Source organism: Nelumbo lutea, chromosome 1 (assembly GCF_056320005.1).
Source record: "Nelumbo lutea isolate HS-2025 chromosome 1, American lotus-T2T, whole genome shotgun sequence".
NCBI classification, from domain to species: Eukaryota; Viridiplantae; Streptophyta; class Magnoliopsida; order Proteales; family Nelumbonaceae; genus Nelumbo; species Nelumbo lutea.
In genome coordinates, this window is record NC_142684.1 from 153,482,508 (window position 1) to 153,500,678 (window position 18,171).

The 18,171-nt window shown below is 37.0% G+C and overlaps 3 protein-coding genes across 4 annotated transcripts; all 3 read right to left on the reverse strand.

Annotated features, from left to right (window-relative positions):
• Positions 1-54: 54 nt before the first annotated feature.
• On the reverse strand, positions 55-2,784 carry QRT1 (Pectin lyase-like superfamily protein). Its single transcript, XM_088955474.1, has 5 exons — positions 2,351-2,784; positions 1,401-1,590; positions 1,069-1,272; positions 729-964; positions 55-562 (listed from the first exon to the last, which is right to left on the reverse strand). Exons 1-5 carry the CDS (start codon positions 2,647-2,649, stop codon positions 415-417), a joined length of 1,077 nt encoding a protein of 358 aa, XP_088811600.1. The 5' UTR covers positions 2,650-2,784; the 3' UTR covers positions 55-414.
• A 4,649-nt stretch (positions 2,785-7,433) lies between these two features.
• Positions 7,434-9,971, reverse strand: LOC148878484 (zinc transporter 11-like). Of its 2 annotated transcripts, none has more exons than XM_088955485.1 (3): positions 8,961-9,971; positions 8,488-8,576; positions 7,434-8,371 (listed from the first exon to the last, which is right to left on the reverse strand). In XM_088955485.1, the coding sequence occupies exons 1-3, from the start codon at positions 9,733-9,735 to the stop codon at positions 7,793-7,795; spliced, it is 1,443 nt and encodes a 480-aa protein (XP_088811611.1). In that variant the 5' UTR covers positions 9,736-9,971; the 3' UTR covers positions 7,434-7,792. The 2 variants fall into 2 exon arrangements, with proteins under 2 accessions (XP_088811611.1, XP_088811614.1); XM_088955488.1 differs by having other exon boundaries at positions 8,488-8,573; positions 8,961-9,969.
• Positions 9,972-10,737: 766 nt separating this feature from the next.
• G6PD1 (glucose-6-phosphate dehydrogenase 1) lies at positions 10,738-16,882 on the reverse strand. Its single transcript, XM_088955498.1, has 10 exons — positions 16,315-16,882; positions 15,620-15,810; positions 15,392-15,486; positions 15,184-15,298; positions 13,562-13,767; positions 13,335-13,484; positions 13,128-13,248; positions 11,775-12,004; positions 11,448-11,648; positions 10,738-11,164 (listed from the first exon to the last, which is right to left on the reverse strand). Exons 1-10 carry the CDS (start codon positions 16,529-16,531, stop codon positions 10,912-10,914), a joined length of 1,779 nt encoding a protein of 592 aa, XP_088811624.1. The 5' UTR covers positions 16,532-16,882; the 3' UTR covers positions 10,738-10,911.
• Positions 16,883-18,171: the final 1,289 nt, after the last annotated feature.

Genomic DNA, 18,171 nt, shown 5'->3' on the forward strand with positions numbered 1-18,171 from the left:
GCCTTTCTCATGTGGAAAAAGCAGTATAATCTTTTTTACTTCATCATCCTATCGTTACGTTGATCTGAATCATCTTTACATTAAAGTTTATGATGATGAAATTCAACAACTTCTCATACTTTCATTGTCAATATCATTATCATGACAACTGGCAGTATTGTTGGAATCCATACCATGCTGAATATTACAGATAACTGAAAACCCATCATAAGCATTGACCATAACATATATCCCACATGGATTGGATCCATTCATCCATCAAAAAGAAGGAAAAGCACCTAATAAGAGGAAAGGAACATATACACTCTGACTCTGCTGAAAGACAAAAAATAATTCACTATCAAAGAATTGTTGTATAGGTTTGTGTAGTTGGAGAATGTACACTACAGAGAGAGAGAGAGAGAGAGGCGAGAATTAAAGTCTGAACCATTGATCTCCTTCTATGTATGTCTTATCCAGGAATGGCTTTGCTTCTTCGTAGGTGAATGACTTGGACCATGGTGCACGCCTCCCCAAATTGGCTCCCTTACCCCTGCACCGGTATTCCCCGAATGATACAGTCCTGCAGAGTATCAAATTCAAATGTATTAGGCCGCCATTCATAGAAATTTTGGTTAAGATAGATTATTCTCAAGTTGTTTCTCTTCCATGCAACATATATAAAAGCATTTTTCTTTTTTGGTTAATATGATTTAATGGTATTAACCAAAATTAAAATGCATTCTTACCATCTTCGTGAGGGGTCTCCCCAATCATGCCATCCTATAGGAGCTATAATACCCTCCATGTCACAGTCATAATACAAAGTTCTTGCATATCTACCCCACGCTCTACCCAAGTAAATATTCCCACTCCCCTTCACTTTACATTGTACGAAAGAGAAGCCAGTATTCTCCATTGCTGACTCCCTATGAGATGCTGCAATTGCTCCAGGTCCTCTAGCGGTTGAATAAAGAGTACACTCCTATATACCACAATATAGACATAAGAAAGAAATCAACCATACAAATACAAAAAGAAAAGATCCCTGCATGGATTCTTCGTCTCTCGAAATTTGAATTTGTTTACCTCATAAAGTGATCTTGCATTACCAAATATAAAATCAATAGACCCTTGAATGTAACATTTGTAGAAGTAGTGGGTTCCTGTATCATCCAACAGAGTGTCTTGTGATCCCAACATCCTAGTTTTGTATAAAAAAGATTTGTCTCCAGATAATCTCAATGCAACCGCTTGCATTCCTACTCCCCCGGGCACTGCAACTTCTGTATTCTGCAACCACACACACAATCGACTTACAAAGTCAGACTCTACCAAATTAAAAAAAAAAAGAAAAGATTCAATTTGTGATTATAAATCCCTTGGAATGTTCAATTAGTGTTGAACTACTCATCTCTTACTTCAAAAGTGATCTTTGTTGCACAAAAGTAATCTGACTCTATGCTGACAGTAGCTGTATTGTAGGTTCCAATTTCCTGTCCATTGTTATCTTTATCTGAAGCTTTAGTATTCCAAGAAATCACAGTTCGGTTCGCTTCAGTACCAATGAATGAAACGTAAGGCTTGCTTGCTGGAACAATCACCTTTTCTCTGCAAGGATGTAAGTGTTCAAAATCATCACAAAGTGGAAATCTAGAGGACCATAAAAAGAAATAATAGATAATACAACTTCTATATATCAATCAGTCTTCTATATAGTGATGGTTAAAGGTTATCCAATAATAATATAAATCCTATATCTCATAATCTGAATTCGAATTTGCTAAGGACAAGGATAAATCCTATATCTGATAATTATCCATACGTCTATAAAATTTAACAAATTAATAAAAGAAAAAAAAACAAAACAGTATATATAAAAAAACACATGCATTTTTTTCATCCAATTTTGTCATTTATATTTTAAACAAAATGGGGGTATACATGTCTTTTTACAAAACAATATCTGAATTCAATGGATCCTATTTTTCGATTCAATCCAATCTAAAAATCCGTTATAAGGATATCTAAATCGGGTAAAATAGGGCGGATTCGAATTCGATTATGATCCGATTTATTCGCACCCCTAATTAGAACCATGTATGAAATAATATGGAGGCAAACAAATTCACAAGAAAAAAATAAAAAAAAAAGCCCGCTCAATTCCTGTCAATGTTTCTATTATTCCTAGGCCTTTAGCTCTTATCAGTTGTTTTGATTTCTGTGGGGACGTGCCACCCGGTCTTGTGTCATGAGTAGCACCTCTTCCCTTTTATCAAAAAACACACAAACACAAAAAAAAAAAAAAGTCAAAATTAATGAAAAAGAAAGCCAATTGGAATCGTTTGAAAACCACTAGCTTCTTACCCACCTATAAATCCCTGGAAGTATCAGAATTTTGACTCTCAGTGTATTGTGAGGCGGAACCAAATCCACAGCGCCCTGAACAGTAAGCGAATCAGCAGTCCCATCCTTGGATACCACGATGACTCGACTACTGTTAAATCTATCGTTCAAATTCAACCTGTCCCAGTTCTTCTGCACGTTGAGATCATCCCAGGTGATAAAGTTGTCCATGGGAGATTCAGAGGACACAGAGAAACCAAACTGGGTCGTCGTCGAAAGAAGAAACAAAACGATCACAGCAAGAGTGGGAAGTGAAGAGTTCATGATTGATGGATGGTGTTCCTGAATTTTCTCTTGCACCTACTTCGTGGGTAACTTCGGTTTTGCCAGTTAAAGCGATGAATGAATTAAATAGAGGAGCGTGGTGGTGAACTGAGTGCAGTATAAATCAAATCGAGAGAGAGAGAGAGAGAGACGAAGGGTTGAGTGAATGAAGAAGTTAATAATTCTGTGGCTTCTCAAGGAGAAAAGCGAAACGGTTAAAAGAGGGTGTCGTAGTTTTTTGGACGGAAACGGAGGTCATGACATGCATGCCCAATCCATTACAAACACAATTTCTCCTTTTCCAAATCGATTTCTTCATAGTGGAGGGAGAAGTGGTTGTTAATAAGTAGTTAGGACTCTCTTAACTCAAACTCTAAACCCAAGAGAGAGCGGTTATACTTTATTTTTGCTTTCTCTTTTTAATTAGGAGGGGGAAGCGTGCTGGTGTTAAAACACCATCTTCCCAAGTTTGGCATCCATCTTCATAATAATTTCATTGTTGCATTCGGAGTTCTCTTCTTTCTAAAACTCGATCAACAGATTTACGTTCCAAAATCCAAATGGGTTTAGAACTCTCTCTCTCTCTGGATTCACTGCCTTGCTTGTCATCAGGCTTTATATTGCTTACGGAAACTCCTAATTAATTACTTCGCGCGCGTTAGGAAGAATCTTAGGCCTTGGGCCAGGGGACCGGGGCCCACATATTCGGGTCCCAAAATCAGAGGTTGACTGAAACAAAACATGTGATTAAATTAATTTATGCAATTGTTCTTTTACTTTGGAGACTCGATCGGCTATTGTTGGAACTTAATTAATTGGAAGTGAACCGGCCTCTAATACAAATTAGCACAAACTACACAAACAGACATTTAAGACATGGACACACAGAAAGAAGAATAACAACTGAACTGACATCAAACAATAAAATACAAACACAAACAGATTACAGAATCCGGCCGGATTTAATTAATTTCTACTGGTAGAGAGTAGAGAGTAGAGACAGAAACGTAACGTTCCGCAATGGAGATTCAGAAAAGGAGCTGTACAATGTACATGGACCCGGGGCTGTATCTGATGATTCTGATTTTGGCGTGTAGATATTTATTATTGGGTAATAAATATGTACCCGAAAATCATAACTGAGAATATCATTTATTAAGGTTGGAAAATTTATTTTATTTTATTTTATTTTTAGTTTTTAGGCAAAATTCATCCATGAATGGTGGTCATATTGCAATTTTGAGGAAGTATATATAATCAGCAAAGAAAAGAGAAATGCAGCAAACAATATCATTTATTAAATTTGCTGAGAAAGAAATAATCATGAGCATTAGGATACAACAACTCAAGAGAAACCTTTGCAAACAGCACCCAAGTCATGAAACGCCAGAAATAAGGAAAACATCAAAGATTCAAGATGTATGACTTAATTACATATACATACGAGTTGGATCCTACCAATAAAACTCATTCCAACAACCTACCAACATGATGATCTGGTTGGCACTGTACATCTATATCACCTTGAGACCGGTCCATAAATGTGGAATCCGCCATGTATGATATGTGTGATATCAGAAGATGTTGGGAGGGTGTTGGAATATATTTTATTGGCAGGTGATTCAGTGCTCTTACACTTGCTCTTTCAGAGTACCCATACACAAGTTTGGATCAGGTCTCAACACAGGGTCCCAACAATCGGTCACAGTGGGCTATTACAGCCGTATATTGGGAATATGTCCTTTGTCTTTCATTGCGAGATGTTCCTAATGCACAATTGCAATGGCCGTTGTGACCGGTTGTTGGGACCAGATCCAGACTCCCCATACACAACTGCATATCAAGAAAACCCCTGAATTTAAGCCCAAATTTAGGTCTCCACATTCAGTGCATGTACATACTTCTCAATATATATATATATATATATATATATACTACTATAAAAAGTACGAATAGGGTCTAAGATTTCTGGAATTTTTTAGACTAAAATACCCTTTTTTGAAATAAGGTCCCTATCTATTATGAGGGCAGAGAATGTAATTTGAATACTATTATTCATTGCATTCAATTCTCTCTCATTAAATTCCATTTAAGGTATTAATTCTCATTCACCCTCATTTAACCATACACTTTAGGCATTTTTGTTTCTTTTAATTACTAAATTCCACTAATTAAATTCATACATAAATAACTCTAATAACATAAAAAATTAAACAATTTTGGGTCAAATAGGCCAACCCATGTTGCATTGTTGCTACAATTAAATAATAAAAATTAAAACTTGGTAAAATGCAAAAAATGGAAATTAAAGAAAAATTTGGGAACATTTTTAATATCATATATTCATCATACTAGACAAGAATAAGTATGATAAATAAGAAATACTTTTATTAATGATGAAAATTGAATATAAAATTTAAAACTAATTGGAAATAAAATTATTTTCTTATTCTCTCTCATTAAGTCTCCTATCTAAGGTATTTTCTCTCATTAAATCCTATATTTAAGAGATATTTTTTTTCTCATCATTAAATTCTATTAATTAAATCCACAACATGATTTTAAAAGTATAAAAGTATAAAAATAAATACTTTGAAAAATAATTTGAAAATAAAACCATTTTCTTCCCTCCCAGTGGTGGGTAAGCAATTTAACCATTTGGGTCAAATGGGTTAAATAATGCCATAATTAAATAATAAAAAATCAAAATAAATAATATATAGGGATTGAGCATATCTCTAATATAATATATTCATTATACTAAATAAAATTAAGTATGAAATGTAATAAATATTTTTATTAACAATGTAAATGGAATTACAAATCTAAAATAAACCTTGAAATTAAATTAAATGGTGTCATAGTCAAATAATAAATTTTTTATAATAAAAATAAAAAAAAAAAATCACAAAAAGGAAGAAAAAATTAGAGAAAAATTTGGACACATATTTGATGTTATATATTAAAAAAATAAAATATTGGGTCCACCTATAATACTATACATTCATTATATTGAACAAAAATAAGTATTATATATAATTTTATCAATGACGGAAATGCAATAATAAATGGTTTGGGTTAAATGGACTAACCAATGATGTTATAGTAAAAATTGGACACATATCTAATATTATATATTAATTATATCAAATAAAAATTATTTATGATAAACAAACATTATTTATATAATGTAGATGAAATATATAATTTAAAATTAATATGAAAGCAGTGCTATTTTCCTATCTAGATGATGGGTTAATGATCAAACTTTTCAAATAAACTCATGGTGATGTCATAATTAAATAATAAATATTTAAAAAAGATAGAACATAAAAAATGAAAAGTATATGATTTTGTTGAAAACATTTGGGAACATTTCTAATGTTATATATTCATCATATTAGATAAAAAGTTGTTAAAATAAAAATTGTTTTTATTTATGATGGAAATAGAATATAAAATAAATAATAATAATAATAATTGTCATTGTAATTTAAAATTTTAAGGTGCAATGCATGTCAACATTTACTAGTATATATATATATACATATATAATTATTCCAGGCTCGAATTTGAATAAGATCAAACCAGACTCAGGCCAACTCAGGCTACATAAGCCCAAGCCCAACCCAAAAAATATAAAAATCTAAATTGCATTGTTGGTTAATGCAGGTTTGATTTCCACCCGCCGCCCAATTACACTCTTCTTAGAAAAGTATAGTATCATTCCTTATTGAGCACTTGCAAATCCACAACGCTGACAAAAACATTCACCAAATTACCCAATTAATAAATTAGTGAAGTCTCGCTGGTAACTTAAGGCAATTGTCCATTCAAACAATGTTTTCAAAATCCGATTGGATTGGACTGTTGGATCGGAAAAAGGCGATTTTACCTCATAATCGCCTTTTGACTAAAAACCATTGATTTGGTCAACAAATCATTGACCTGGACAATCAAACTATTCAACGGTTTTTGTCTGTTTTTTATTTATTTTTATTTTTTATTAGAATAAACCATCTGTTTAATTCAAATGATCCGACCATTTGACTAAAAAACCAGACCCCTGAGCGATTCATTATCCGGTCTAATTTTAATAACCTTGCATTCAAATTCTAAGCTAAATATGCAAATTTTTAATTTGAAAAGTGCTGGTTGGTCCTAAACTCTTTCCCCATGGAGATATGTTTGATGCTTACAGTACAGATTACAGACATCATGTTAGAAATCAAGTTTTTCTTATTATAATTTGCTATTAAGCATATCTCTAGAAACTGAAATTTTATAGCCCAATGAAGTATGGGAGAGTGGATTCAGAGATGATCTGCTGTCTGGCTTAAGGACGTATTAAGTTTGTATCCGTTTGTATCCCAGACTTGACGGATTTAAGCTTGTTTACAACCCCCTCCCCCCCCCCCCCCCTCCTCTCAAAAAAAAAAAAAAAAAAATAAATAATAAAAAACAAGAAAAAGAAAAAAAAAAAGAAAAGAAAATAGACCTAGTCTCAGACTCGGTCCAACTATGAATAAATAATTTAAACTTATTAATGGGTGGTGATGGTGAGATGAATGGTCCCATCCCATGAATGACAGGGACCACCGACTGGTAGCAGAATGCCTCGGGTAAGGTTTGGTGTGATGCTTTTAACATTTTCTAGGCTTGGGTTTGGGGTACATTATCTGGCCGTCTGGCCCATCCATAACCTGCAGCCTGACAAAGAATACATGGAAAATCTACCCATTGGAAATTTGGACCAGGTCCAACAGAAAATGAACAGGCAAAGAAGACTATAATATGACCATCTGATTTTATTGCAAAGTAAAAAAAAAAAAAATCTGATTTTGCAGAATTTAATCGAGATCAACAATTGTACAGATCATCCTTGAAACATACATATTATGACAGTTGGAGAGTAATGAAAAAAAAGAGTCTGGTCCAGTAGGCATTAGGCAAATATAGGTTCTAAATCTGAGATGGATCTCTGGCTGGATTGTCTCACTTGGAATTCAGAAGTCAAAAACATTACTCGATGGACTATGTGTCCCAGATTGAAAAACAGAGATAGGAGCTACACCAGCTAGTCTCTCCTAATTGAAGAAAACAGAGGTGGTGGCAGGTAATTGAAACTCTCACTAGCTTCTAGCTAGTATGTGTCCCAGATCATCACCACGGCGATCACTCCGACCCCAAACAAGACGGCAAGGAAATTGCAGAATGACGATTCACCCTGCCTATGCCTATGCCTATGCCTATGCCTATCCCTCTGACTCTGACTCTGAGGTGTGTAAGTGTCCTTGGATAGCAGGTGGTTGACGCAGACATAGATGAATACACCACTAGCCAGTCCCATGGATACGGCATATATCCAATCTGCCACAACGCCGCGTGTTGTGGAATCTATGACGATCCCAATGACCACCCCACTGGGGCTTGATATAGCAAAGGCAAACGCATAGGCTACACATGATGAGAGAGGGCGATCAGGGATCATCCGCAGCAGGGCTATTCCCATGCCAACAGCTGCGAATATCTTGTGCAGGCTGACCGTCCATACAGCTCTCCAAGCATCGGCCTTTGTCTCTGCAACCCCGATTGCGATGCCTTCGAATACTGAATGGAAACACAATGCCACGATTAACAAGATGCTGTCTCCTAACGAACGAACAGTCGCAAGAGATGTCTCCACGAAGTCCAAGTGGTCGTCTCTTCTGTAATCAACCACCTGTTGAGACGTCAGTGCAAGCGAATATCAGTTTGTTACGTACAACAATATATGATAATTACATAATATATATCCTCCTCACACAGTCACACTCACACTCTAGACTCCACACTAACCTGAAATTGTGATTGACTGGTTGTTCCGTGGCTGCTACTGCTGCTGGTGCCGGTGTATTTCCTACTACTAGGCTGAGGCTCAGCACCTCCTGTCGGCAACAGAGGAATTAGTACCATATGTTCTCGGTGGAACTGGAAAATAACAAATTCTTTCTCAAATCTGCCTCTTCTAAAAATTTCCAAGGAATAAGAACCCAATTCTGAAATAGTAACGTTTAATTGATAAGCACTACCGAATTATAATTACATTACTCATCTTTAACACTCGCTTGGTTCACCAAAGAACAACCAAGACAGTTTTTGAGGATGAAGTTGTGTTTAATAATTAGAACAAAAGCTTCTGTTCTTCGTTAGTATGGACTGTAGGAGGAGAGAGAGAGAGAGAGAGAGAGAGAGAGAGAGAGAGAGAGAGAGAGAGAGAGAGAGAGGAGCAAGATGGATAAAATGGCAGTAGTATTGAAAAGTTAGTTTACCTAGACGCTCAACATCATCGCCCCAAACTTCATTCCCCTGTTTGTTATAAACATGTGAAATGACGCAATCGGCAAACATGGTAAGCAGATAGCCAACGCTGGCCAACATGAACGCAAAGGGGTACTCTTTAGTTGTAAGATCCTTGAACGTGTCGGTTGAATCACTTAAGAAATGCATCAAGGCGGTCCCTAAGAACACACCACCTGCGAATTGAATCCCCAATACGAGGAACCTTTCATTCCACTTGAGGAAGCACGGGGATAGGCCCGCCAGAAACGTTCCGATGAAAACAAGGAACAAAGAACAAACCTTGACGATGATCAGGGACTTGGACCGCAGATCGGGTTCATCGGTTGACGACGGTGAGGGGACGGCGTCGTCGCCATGGCCATGGGCGGAAATTACGAGGACGAGAAAGAGGAGGAGAGATGGCTCGGCAGGCATTGGCGTATACACAGAAGAAGAAGAAGAACAAGGAGGAGGGGTATGAGTGTCTGACGTACATATAGAGATGGGTGGTGAGAGAAGGAGAGGTCTAAATTCAACGAAGAGGTAATAAGTTCGTATTGGATTGAATGCTTCTTCTTTGTACTGTCTACTGCGTATATTAATATGCACGAAACCAACCAATGAGTAGAGAGAGACTAGAGAGAGAAGAGAATCATAGAAAGAGAAGAGTGGAAAGACACCACACCAGGCCGAGGCGGACAAAACAACGGTTTCCTGCTTCCTGAATCCTGGTGGTCGTTTCCGTCGCGCTAGAGGCCTACCCATCTCTGCCTCCCCCTAAAACAACGGTCAGAGAATTTTCAATCACTAAGTCCGGTCCGACCAAATCCTGTCTAATATTGGAGTAAAGTGGATAGGAAGCTCGGCCGTCTGGCAGTGGGACGGCCATCATCTCCTCTGCCACCTCTCTTAAAGTCTTAATTGAGTTTGGTTGACACTATAACCTGGATTGAAGTGGGGTCATTTTATAATTTATAGTTTCCATTTAAATTTGGTGTACCAATCTACACCACAGTAGATGCAATTATTCATGCAAGTCTTGAATAAATTCTTGAAGTACTATTTAAAAAATTTTGTTTGTCAACAACATCCACGGGTGCAGAACGTCTTCACCAAGTGTAATGTGGTTTCAACCACTTCAGGTGGGGCTCAATAGATTGGAATGTTCCATGTGTTATTAGGCCATAGTACTGTATAACCCCTTAATAAAGGGCAACTTCCACCGCAGCCCAATCATAATTTTTGAGTGAAAAATTCCGATTGATCGTAGGGCTGCAACTTGAGCTGGGTTATAAGTTATAAAGGTCCACAATCCAATATTTGGTTGGGTTAGAATGGATTGGATTGAATTTCATGTCAGGGTTAGTGTTGAAAATTATAATTGTAAATTTCCTCCTTCAGGCTTCAGCTATATGAATACTTTCTAAAATACAAGCTCTTACGGAGTAAGCCATGAGCTTCCTGTTGTCTCTCTAACTCAATGCCTATGTGGAAGAGTAGTTAAGATACAATTACATCCTCACTAACCCATCAATATTGTTGTTTTTAATTGCTTTTAACAGAGACGGTGCTCTGTTTATAAATTGTAGGGAACAGGGCCTTCCTGTTTTCGTGGTAGCATGTGATTTACTCTGTCAATGAGGGACTAGATCCATAAGCCCGGGCTTCAAAGGATGAAGTGATAGAAAACATGTAATCCTCCTTACAAGGATCCAATGGGCCAGCCCAACGCCCACCCATTTACAACCATAATCACGCACTAGAAACTTGTAATCATCATTGTAAAGAATTACTTCTCAAAAATCAAAATGCTAATTCATCTTTTACAAGAAGCGACTGTTTAAATTAGCACAAGTACAATGCATCGACATAAACTCAAAAATAACCAAGATGTCTATGCACAAACAATCAAGTCCACCGCTAGAGTGAAATTGCAAGAGATTATGATTCTTCACCGCTAAGATCTCCCCATCGAACACTGTGTTTTGCAGCAAGGTAATGTGCTCCAACTGGCCCTCTACTGCCATATGGGTAAAGTTCCGGGGAAATCTTCTTCTCTTCCAGTTCCTTCAACAATGGTGTGAAAATTCCCCACGCAGCATCAAGCTCATCACTTCTAATGAACAGCCGACGTTCACCTTCTATGGCATCTAAGAGCAGCCTCTCATAAGCATCTGGTATTTCCCTTGGATACCTTCACAAGGAACGCTCAAGTTTATTAGTTTCAACCTAAACAAAATGTTAAAAAGGCTGCAGAATTATTTATGTGCCACCAAATAGATCTAATTGCATTGAAGAATATTATTTAGGTGATTTCTAACTTCCTAAGAGCGCTCTAGAAGTCTTAAGCCATCTTCCTATGAATGCATAAAACTGCAGGGCATACAATGTTAACAAAAGCTTATAATTGAAGAGGTAATGAAAAGAACACAAATTTTTTTTCCAGTTTAAACAAATAATATTTGGTGGATGTTCACCTTGCTTTGTAAAGCAGATTCAGGTCACTACGGTCCAATCTCATCCCAAGGCCAGGTACCTTGTTGTTGATCTTCAGATATATAGCTTCATTAGGTTGCACACGAATTACTAGTTCATTAGTAGCTTTATCCAAATCAGTTCCAAAGTTTCTCTTGTACAAGTTGCCTGGAACATGCCTGAACTGAACTCTGATCTCTGCTCTGCATTTCATTGCAAAAAACAACATAAAGACATGCAATCACGTACAATGGAACAAAGGAAAATAAATAAAGAACGCATTTTCAAGAAGGGAAATTATAAATTTATAAGGCTAGCTAGCTAGATACCGTGTAGTGTGTAGAGCCTTGCCTGCTTTCATCAAGAAGGGGACCCCATCCCATCGTGCATTATCAATGAAAAGTGCTGCTGCTGCAAAAGTTGGAGTGATGCTATCCTTTGGTACTGTTGGGTCATCTATATAAGCAGGATAAGACTTGCCTCCCTTAGAATGACCTTTATATTGGCCAACTACTATGTCATCAATCTTTAATGGTCTCATTGACCGTAAAACCTTGACCTGAAGCAAGATCTCATGCAAAAAAATAAGAAACTTCATCTGCAGTATACGTATCATGCAAAACTTTTATTTTGATGAGCCCCAGTTACCCATTAGATAGACGCCAAGAACAAACTTAACAATAGAAAATCAATACACATGACACAAACATGGAAGTTTTCAGTTAAGTCATTTAGAGGAATGCTGCTGCCACCTGAATGATACCCTGAAAAGGCCAAAAACAAGCAGATAACCTAGAAAGCCAATGCAATAAGGCTTGTTTGATTCATGGAATTGGAATTGTACTTTGAAATTTCAATTCAAGGGATTCTACTACCAGATATTCCAGATCCTGAAATTTTAATGTTTTTGTTTTGACATTCATTAAATGTCAAAGCAACTCCTTTTTAATGGTTAAGAAGTATAAATCAACAAATTGCACATTGAGAACAATCAGTTATTTTATCAAAAAGATTAAAACGAAAAGAAAAAGCAAGGTAAAAATATGTAATATTTTTTTTGAAAATAGGTAAAAATATGTAATAGATACCAAATTGAACATCATATTAAAAAACCAAATGGTGCTCTGTGATCTATTCTTTTTCATGGAAAGTTAAGGATATTGTATCCATTTTTTCCAGATTGGAGGAGGGAATGAAAGAGAGAGGGCCAACAACAATTCCTATGGCAGTTTTTATTTTCTTTCATTTTTTGCTACATAATCAAGTGATTAACATGGCAAAGAGTTACAATGCAAGAGATAAATGCCTGTTGCAGCAAATCAATGGTGGGCATGCTAGATGCTGATAAATGGTGACTGCCAGAGAGAGAAAGGGAGAGGTCATTGCTGATTGCCAAAGCAGATGGAACCTATTAAAGTTAAAGAAATGCAATGAAGAGGGAACAAGTTTCTAAAGATGCAATGAGGAAGGTGTTTTTTCCTTTTTGTGAGAAAGGTTGACTATTTTCACTTTCAAGGTGTATTGGGGGAAGCGTCTCCCCCCATAAACAGTGGAAGCCCACATTTTTCAGATAGTGTACACCAAACACCTGAATAGGATCAATTCCAATTCCACCCTAAGTCCAGGAACCAAATGCAGCCCAAGTTCTTCCGAACTCCCAGAAAGACTATTTCTTTGCAGACCTTTTCGTTTCTAATGTCCTCAGCATCTAAGCTGACGGGTGGCTCCATGGCAAATAGAGCTAGTATCTGAAGGAGATGATTTTGCATTATATCTCGGATGATTCCATAGTGATCAAAGTATCTGCATGCATAAACAGCCAAATAAGGTGTTACATGCAAAGAATAATGTTTGTGGATTAACATTAGTGGTGAATATTTGGAACTAACCCGCCTCGACCTTCAGTTCCAAAATCCTCAGAAAATATTAATTGCACATTTCTGATGTAGTTCCTAGACCATAAAGGCTCAAAAACAAGATTTGAGAAACGAAGCACCGAGAGATTCTCAACAAGCTCCTTCCCCAAGTAATGATCGATCCTACAAATGTCAAGCAAAACCAAGTCTATTTTTAGCTTGTTGTCTTTACACAATATATAATCAAATTAATAATATACCTGAAAATCTGGTCTTCAGTTAGATACTGCTTCAAGCATCTGGTTAGCTCCGCAGATGACTCTGTGTCACGACCAAATGGCTTTTCAACAATGACCCTAGTCCATCCATCTGCTGAAGAAGCACAACGACTAGCACATCGTACCACATCCACAAATATGTTTGGAGGAATTGATAAATAAAATAACCTCTTTGGAATTCTTCCACCCTGAAATAATTCTTCGTTATGAAAAAGAAGGATGACTTTGTAAGATGCAGTAGATAGCCACCAAAATCCATCCCCTAAAGCTGACAAGTGAGGGATTACCTTTAGGGGAAAACTATTAAGGAAAGTGATGCTACACTCATTTTAGAGCAAATAAAAACCAAAATTGCTACATGGAGATGAAAACTTGGTATTATAGACTATTTACGGATGAAAACAACATTGGTGATATAAGGAAGGACAAAGTACTGAGTTGTAACCCTGGAAGGTTGATCATACTTCTTAAAAATGATCCCTTTGGTTTGAATGGTTGGTCGGTCAGTAGTGAAACAATGGGTGTATTGTCTTATGCCTCAATCTATTAGTAAGGATGTAAAGTGAGAATCATAGATATTCACTTCAAGATGAAAGAAGATGAAGAAGTCATGCAAGCTTGAAAAAAAAAATCCTTAACTGTTATTATTGACAACAAACTCAATTTTTTGATATTGCAAATACTTGATAAGCATAATAATGGAAAGATCTTGAGATAAGAAATAGGTGAAAATATGAAATTATTATATTATCTTAATAGATTTTTATACACTTCAGAATAGAAGTAATGTTTCTGAGGGTATATGCACTCACACATCTCAAAGCTGAAATTTCTGCATGTTGGTAATTTTTTCCCATAGGAAAATTTACCGGTTGATGCAATCTTTCAGTAAGAAGGGGGAAAATATAGGGCTTGATTCATCATTCATATTTCCACTTCTTGTACCACCTTCTACTCTCTTTCAGGTTTTTCCTTCTTTTGGCCTTGTTATTTCTACACTATTGACACTATTATCTGACTTTTTGTAGTGGATCATCCAATGGGTAAAGCTCACAAGTCATGGGGGCTACACAGGATAATGCACAACTTTTATACAATAATAGTACTACTAATTGTCCTCATATGCTGATCTTACATCTTCGTGTATAGGAAAGGTAGAACTAAAAATCTACCTGTTACAAACATGAAAAAGGCTCTAGGTAATTGATGAGCTTCTTTAGCCTTTTAACATTTGTTATCAGTACTTACATGTCATATGGAATATATTTGGGTAATTCTGCAAAGCTTAAGAAAATCCGTGTTTATGTCATAATGAACCTCTATAGGACATTTGGGTTTGAGCTTCCCAATTGGAATCTTCTTGATGAGCATTACTTAATTGAATTTTGGATTATGATAACACCTGAAGAACTGAAGTCTTAAATGTTCAACTGTTCACAATTATCTTTTTGTCAGAGAATAAAAAACTATTCAGGGACCTCACCTAACAGCTTAAGCTTTTATGTTGAACGGTTCCTTGACACCTTTTCTTCATTCATTAAGATCCAAAAATTCAAAAAAAAAAAAAGATCCAAAAGTTCAAAAACAATGGGAGAAAACTATACCTCTTTCTCTTTCAGTCTTTTGTCCAATTCTGAGAAATTCTCCTCAGAACCATACTGGCCGGAATGGTAGAAGCATCTCTGCAAGAACTCCTCCATCTTGTCACCACAATTTTCCCTGTAACGTCCACCACAAATAAATAAATGCAAGAAGGAATATCTAATCGATCGAAGCTTAGGACAATGAGAATGCTTAGGGTCAATGCAAAACCTCTTGTCAATTCTGCATGTCAGAGTTTTACTTATCACGTTCCTCAGCTCCTCATCAGTCATCTTGCTCCGAGCATATCCAAAAACTATGAAATGCTATGACAGAGGGGGCAAAAATCAAATCAAGAAGCACACTGACCAAGCTTCATCCTAGAAACTCAATTTATTCAAATCAAGCAAGATATATGTCCTACGAAAACTAGTTTTACAGAGCAGAAAAAAATTGAACCTCAGGTAGACAATCTTCGTAGAAAAGAGCAAAAAGTGCAGGAAAGATCTTTTTCTTGGCAAGGTCCCCTGAAGCTCCAACGACTGTCATACTCAGGGTGGACTCGCTTTTTTCAGAGTACGAGGAAGAAATCGTCCCATCTTCTACTGCCGATCCAACGGGTTCTTTCATTGGCGAATTCTCAGCTAAACCTACCATAGAAGGCCATTTCACAGTTAAGAAACAAAAAGAAAAACAATCAAGAAAATTATGAAAATAACACATGGTAATCTTCTAGAATGAAATATTCCTGTTCCATCCCAGTGAAGCACGTGCAGTTACTCACTTCAGTACAGAAAACCAATAAGGAAATATTTAAAAAGGGAAAAAGGAAACGAACAAATTCATATAGGACAGAATAATAATACAGCAACCTAACAAGAAAAAGCCCAACCAGAAGAATAAGTATGCTATACTCCCCATCCACAGGAATAAAAGAAAAGAAAAACAAAAAAAAGCGGTCACAGACCCAACTCAAGTACTCAACTAAATTCAGCCTTAATTCCAACAATTTGGGCTCGGCCGCAGACCTAAGAAAAATGAAAATCTATATGGGAAGAGAAATGTCAGGGAAATTGCCGAAGAAAAGAAAACAAACAAGTAATACAAGAAGAAGAAACTGATCAAAGAATCGGAATGAGGAATTGAAACCTCACCGTCTTGCAAAGGAACGGCATTTCGTGAATACCCATTTGTAGATTTAAGCTCAAATTGCTTGTTGGGACGAGGACTTGGAAGGTTGTGAGTAAGTAAGATGGTCTTCCTCGTTGTCGTTGGTTTAGTTAACTTTCTGGAGAGATGTGCTTCACGCTTGAATAAAGCTGCTGAGAAAATGGTAGAGGAAGAAGAACAAGGACTGTAACAGCAAGCCATGCAATTGGACTGACAGAGCAGCTTAAGACATAAGAAACAGCGATTACTATGAAATATCTACGAATACGGAAGAATGGAATGGCAGAAGAAGAAATGATATGATTATGATCCCATGAAGATTTGCATGATTAATATATACATTCACAAAACAGAACAGCTCCTTCAAGAAAAGCTACAAGCACACATGAGGTCTAGATTTTTTTGCACGGGAAGCGATCAGGAATATCTCGCACGACACGAGGGAGCCCCTTTTATCTGTCTTTGGATAGGATTATTATTGTTGACCAGATGCGCTGCAAATGAATTCCAATCCAACGTGTTCAGACGCCTCCTCATTTGAGACTTGTTTTTTTTTTTCCCCTTGCTTCTATCTTCTTCTAAAGTAATCATTTGTCTTTGACAACGGGACGGGGATAATCCGGATCTGCTCTGCACAATAGCGCTCCCCACACCTACTCACACGTCACTACAGCCGTTCATTGAGAACATCTCCCCGTTTTCCCACTCCACGACCACGGGCTGTAGAGTGTAGACTGTAGTGTTAGTTGTGTGGGTAGGTGTGAGAGTGGAGGGCTGAGAGTGGGGGGAGCAGATCCGAGTTTAACGTTCTCATTGTGGCAGTAGGTTAGGTAGTTGGCTTTGCTAGTTTCGAATTCACATCTGCGCCCAAGTGCCCCAAGGCCTGAGATGAAAGAAATGGAATGTATTTTTTGCCTTTTTTTTATAGAAATTATAATCACTCTCTACCAACTTTCTTTCTTTTGTTTTTTATTTTTCAAATTCTAAAAATGCCACTCTTTCTTATTAATTCTTTCTCTTTCTCTTACTTTTTTTTTTCTTTTAAATTATAAGAATACCACTCTCTCTCCTACCAATTTTTTCTCTCTTTTACAAATTATAAGAATACCATCTCTCCTTATAAATTACAAGAATACCACTCTCTCTCCAACTAAGAGAGACCTCAGCTCGACATCTCAACTGCTAGGAGACCTGCAATCAAAGGTAGTCGAGTTCGAGCCGAGCCGAACTGAGCTCGAACTCCTGAGCTCAAGCTCAAGTCTCTAATTCGAATCGAGCTCGAGCTAGACAACACATCGACCACTGAGGGAGACATCGGCTCAGCACCTCAGTCATTGAGGAAGATCTCGACTTAGCACATCGACAAACTAAGGGAGACCTCAGTTGTGCACCTTGTCAACTAAGGGAGACCGTAGCTCGACATCTCGCTTGCTAGAAAAACCTCAGCTCGACACTTCAGCAACTAAGGGAGACCTCGATTTGACACATCGACAATTGAGGGAGACCTCAACTACTTGAGAGACCTACAATCAAAGGTAGTCGAGTTCAAACTTTCGAGTTTTTAACTTGAGTCGAGCTCAAGTCTTTAATTTGAACCAAGCTCAAGCCTGATAGTTTATGAGCGAGCCCAGCGAGCCCCTGCAATGCAAGGCCCCGTCCTCTCTGATGGCATAGTTATCACTTTTTAGCTCTTCTGATTTCATGATGATTTTTTTTTATAAAATCTTATATCTATATCTATATCTATATAAATACATTAAGCTGAAATGTGTATGTAAGAAGGCCTGAGGATGGGGTCTAATAGTATTCTTTGCCTTTTTTCATAGGAATTACAAGACTGC

Bases quoted from the DNA above. Each gene is read 5' to 3' on its own strand.
- QRT1 (XM_088955474.1), bottom strand. From the start codon at position 2,649: ATGAACTCTTCACTTCCCACTCTTGCTGTGATCGTTTTGTTTCTTCTT. The intron at 1,273-1,400 runs GTAAGAGATGAG...GTGTGGTTGCAG, and splicing joins CAACAAAGATCACTTTTGAA to AATACAGAAGTTGCAGTGCC. The intron at 563-728 runs GTAAGAATGCAT...GATACTCTGCAG, and splicing joins GGAGACCCCTCACGAAGATG to GACTGTATCATTCGGGGAAT.
- LOC148878484 (XM_088955485.1), bottom strand. From the start codon at position 9,735: ATGGGTAGGCCTCTAGCGCGACGGAAACGACCACCAGGATTCAGGAAG. The intron at 8,577-8,960 runs GTAAACTAACTT...TGTTGCCGACAG, and splicing joins CGATGATGTTGAGCGTCTAG to GAGGTGCTGAGCCTCAGCCT. The intron at 8,372-8,487 runs GTTAGTGTGGAG...ACGTCTCAACAG, and splicing joins CCAGTCAATCACAATTTCAG to GTGGTTGATTACAGAAGAGA.
- G6PD1 (XM_088955498.1), bottom strand. From the start codon at position 16,531: ATGGCTTGCTGTTACAGTCCTTGTTCTTCTTCCTCTACCATTTTCTCA. The intron at 15,811-16,314 runs GTGAGGTTTCAA...CTTCTATGGTAG, and splicing joins TGCCGTTCCTTTGCAAGACG to GTTTAGCTGAGAATTCGCCA. The intron at 13,249-13,334 runs GTTAGTTCCAAA...TTATGCATGCAG, and splicing joins GGAACTGAAGGTCGAGGCGG to ATACTTTGATCACTATGGAA.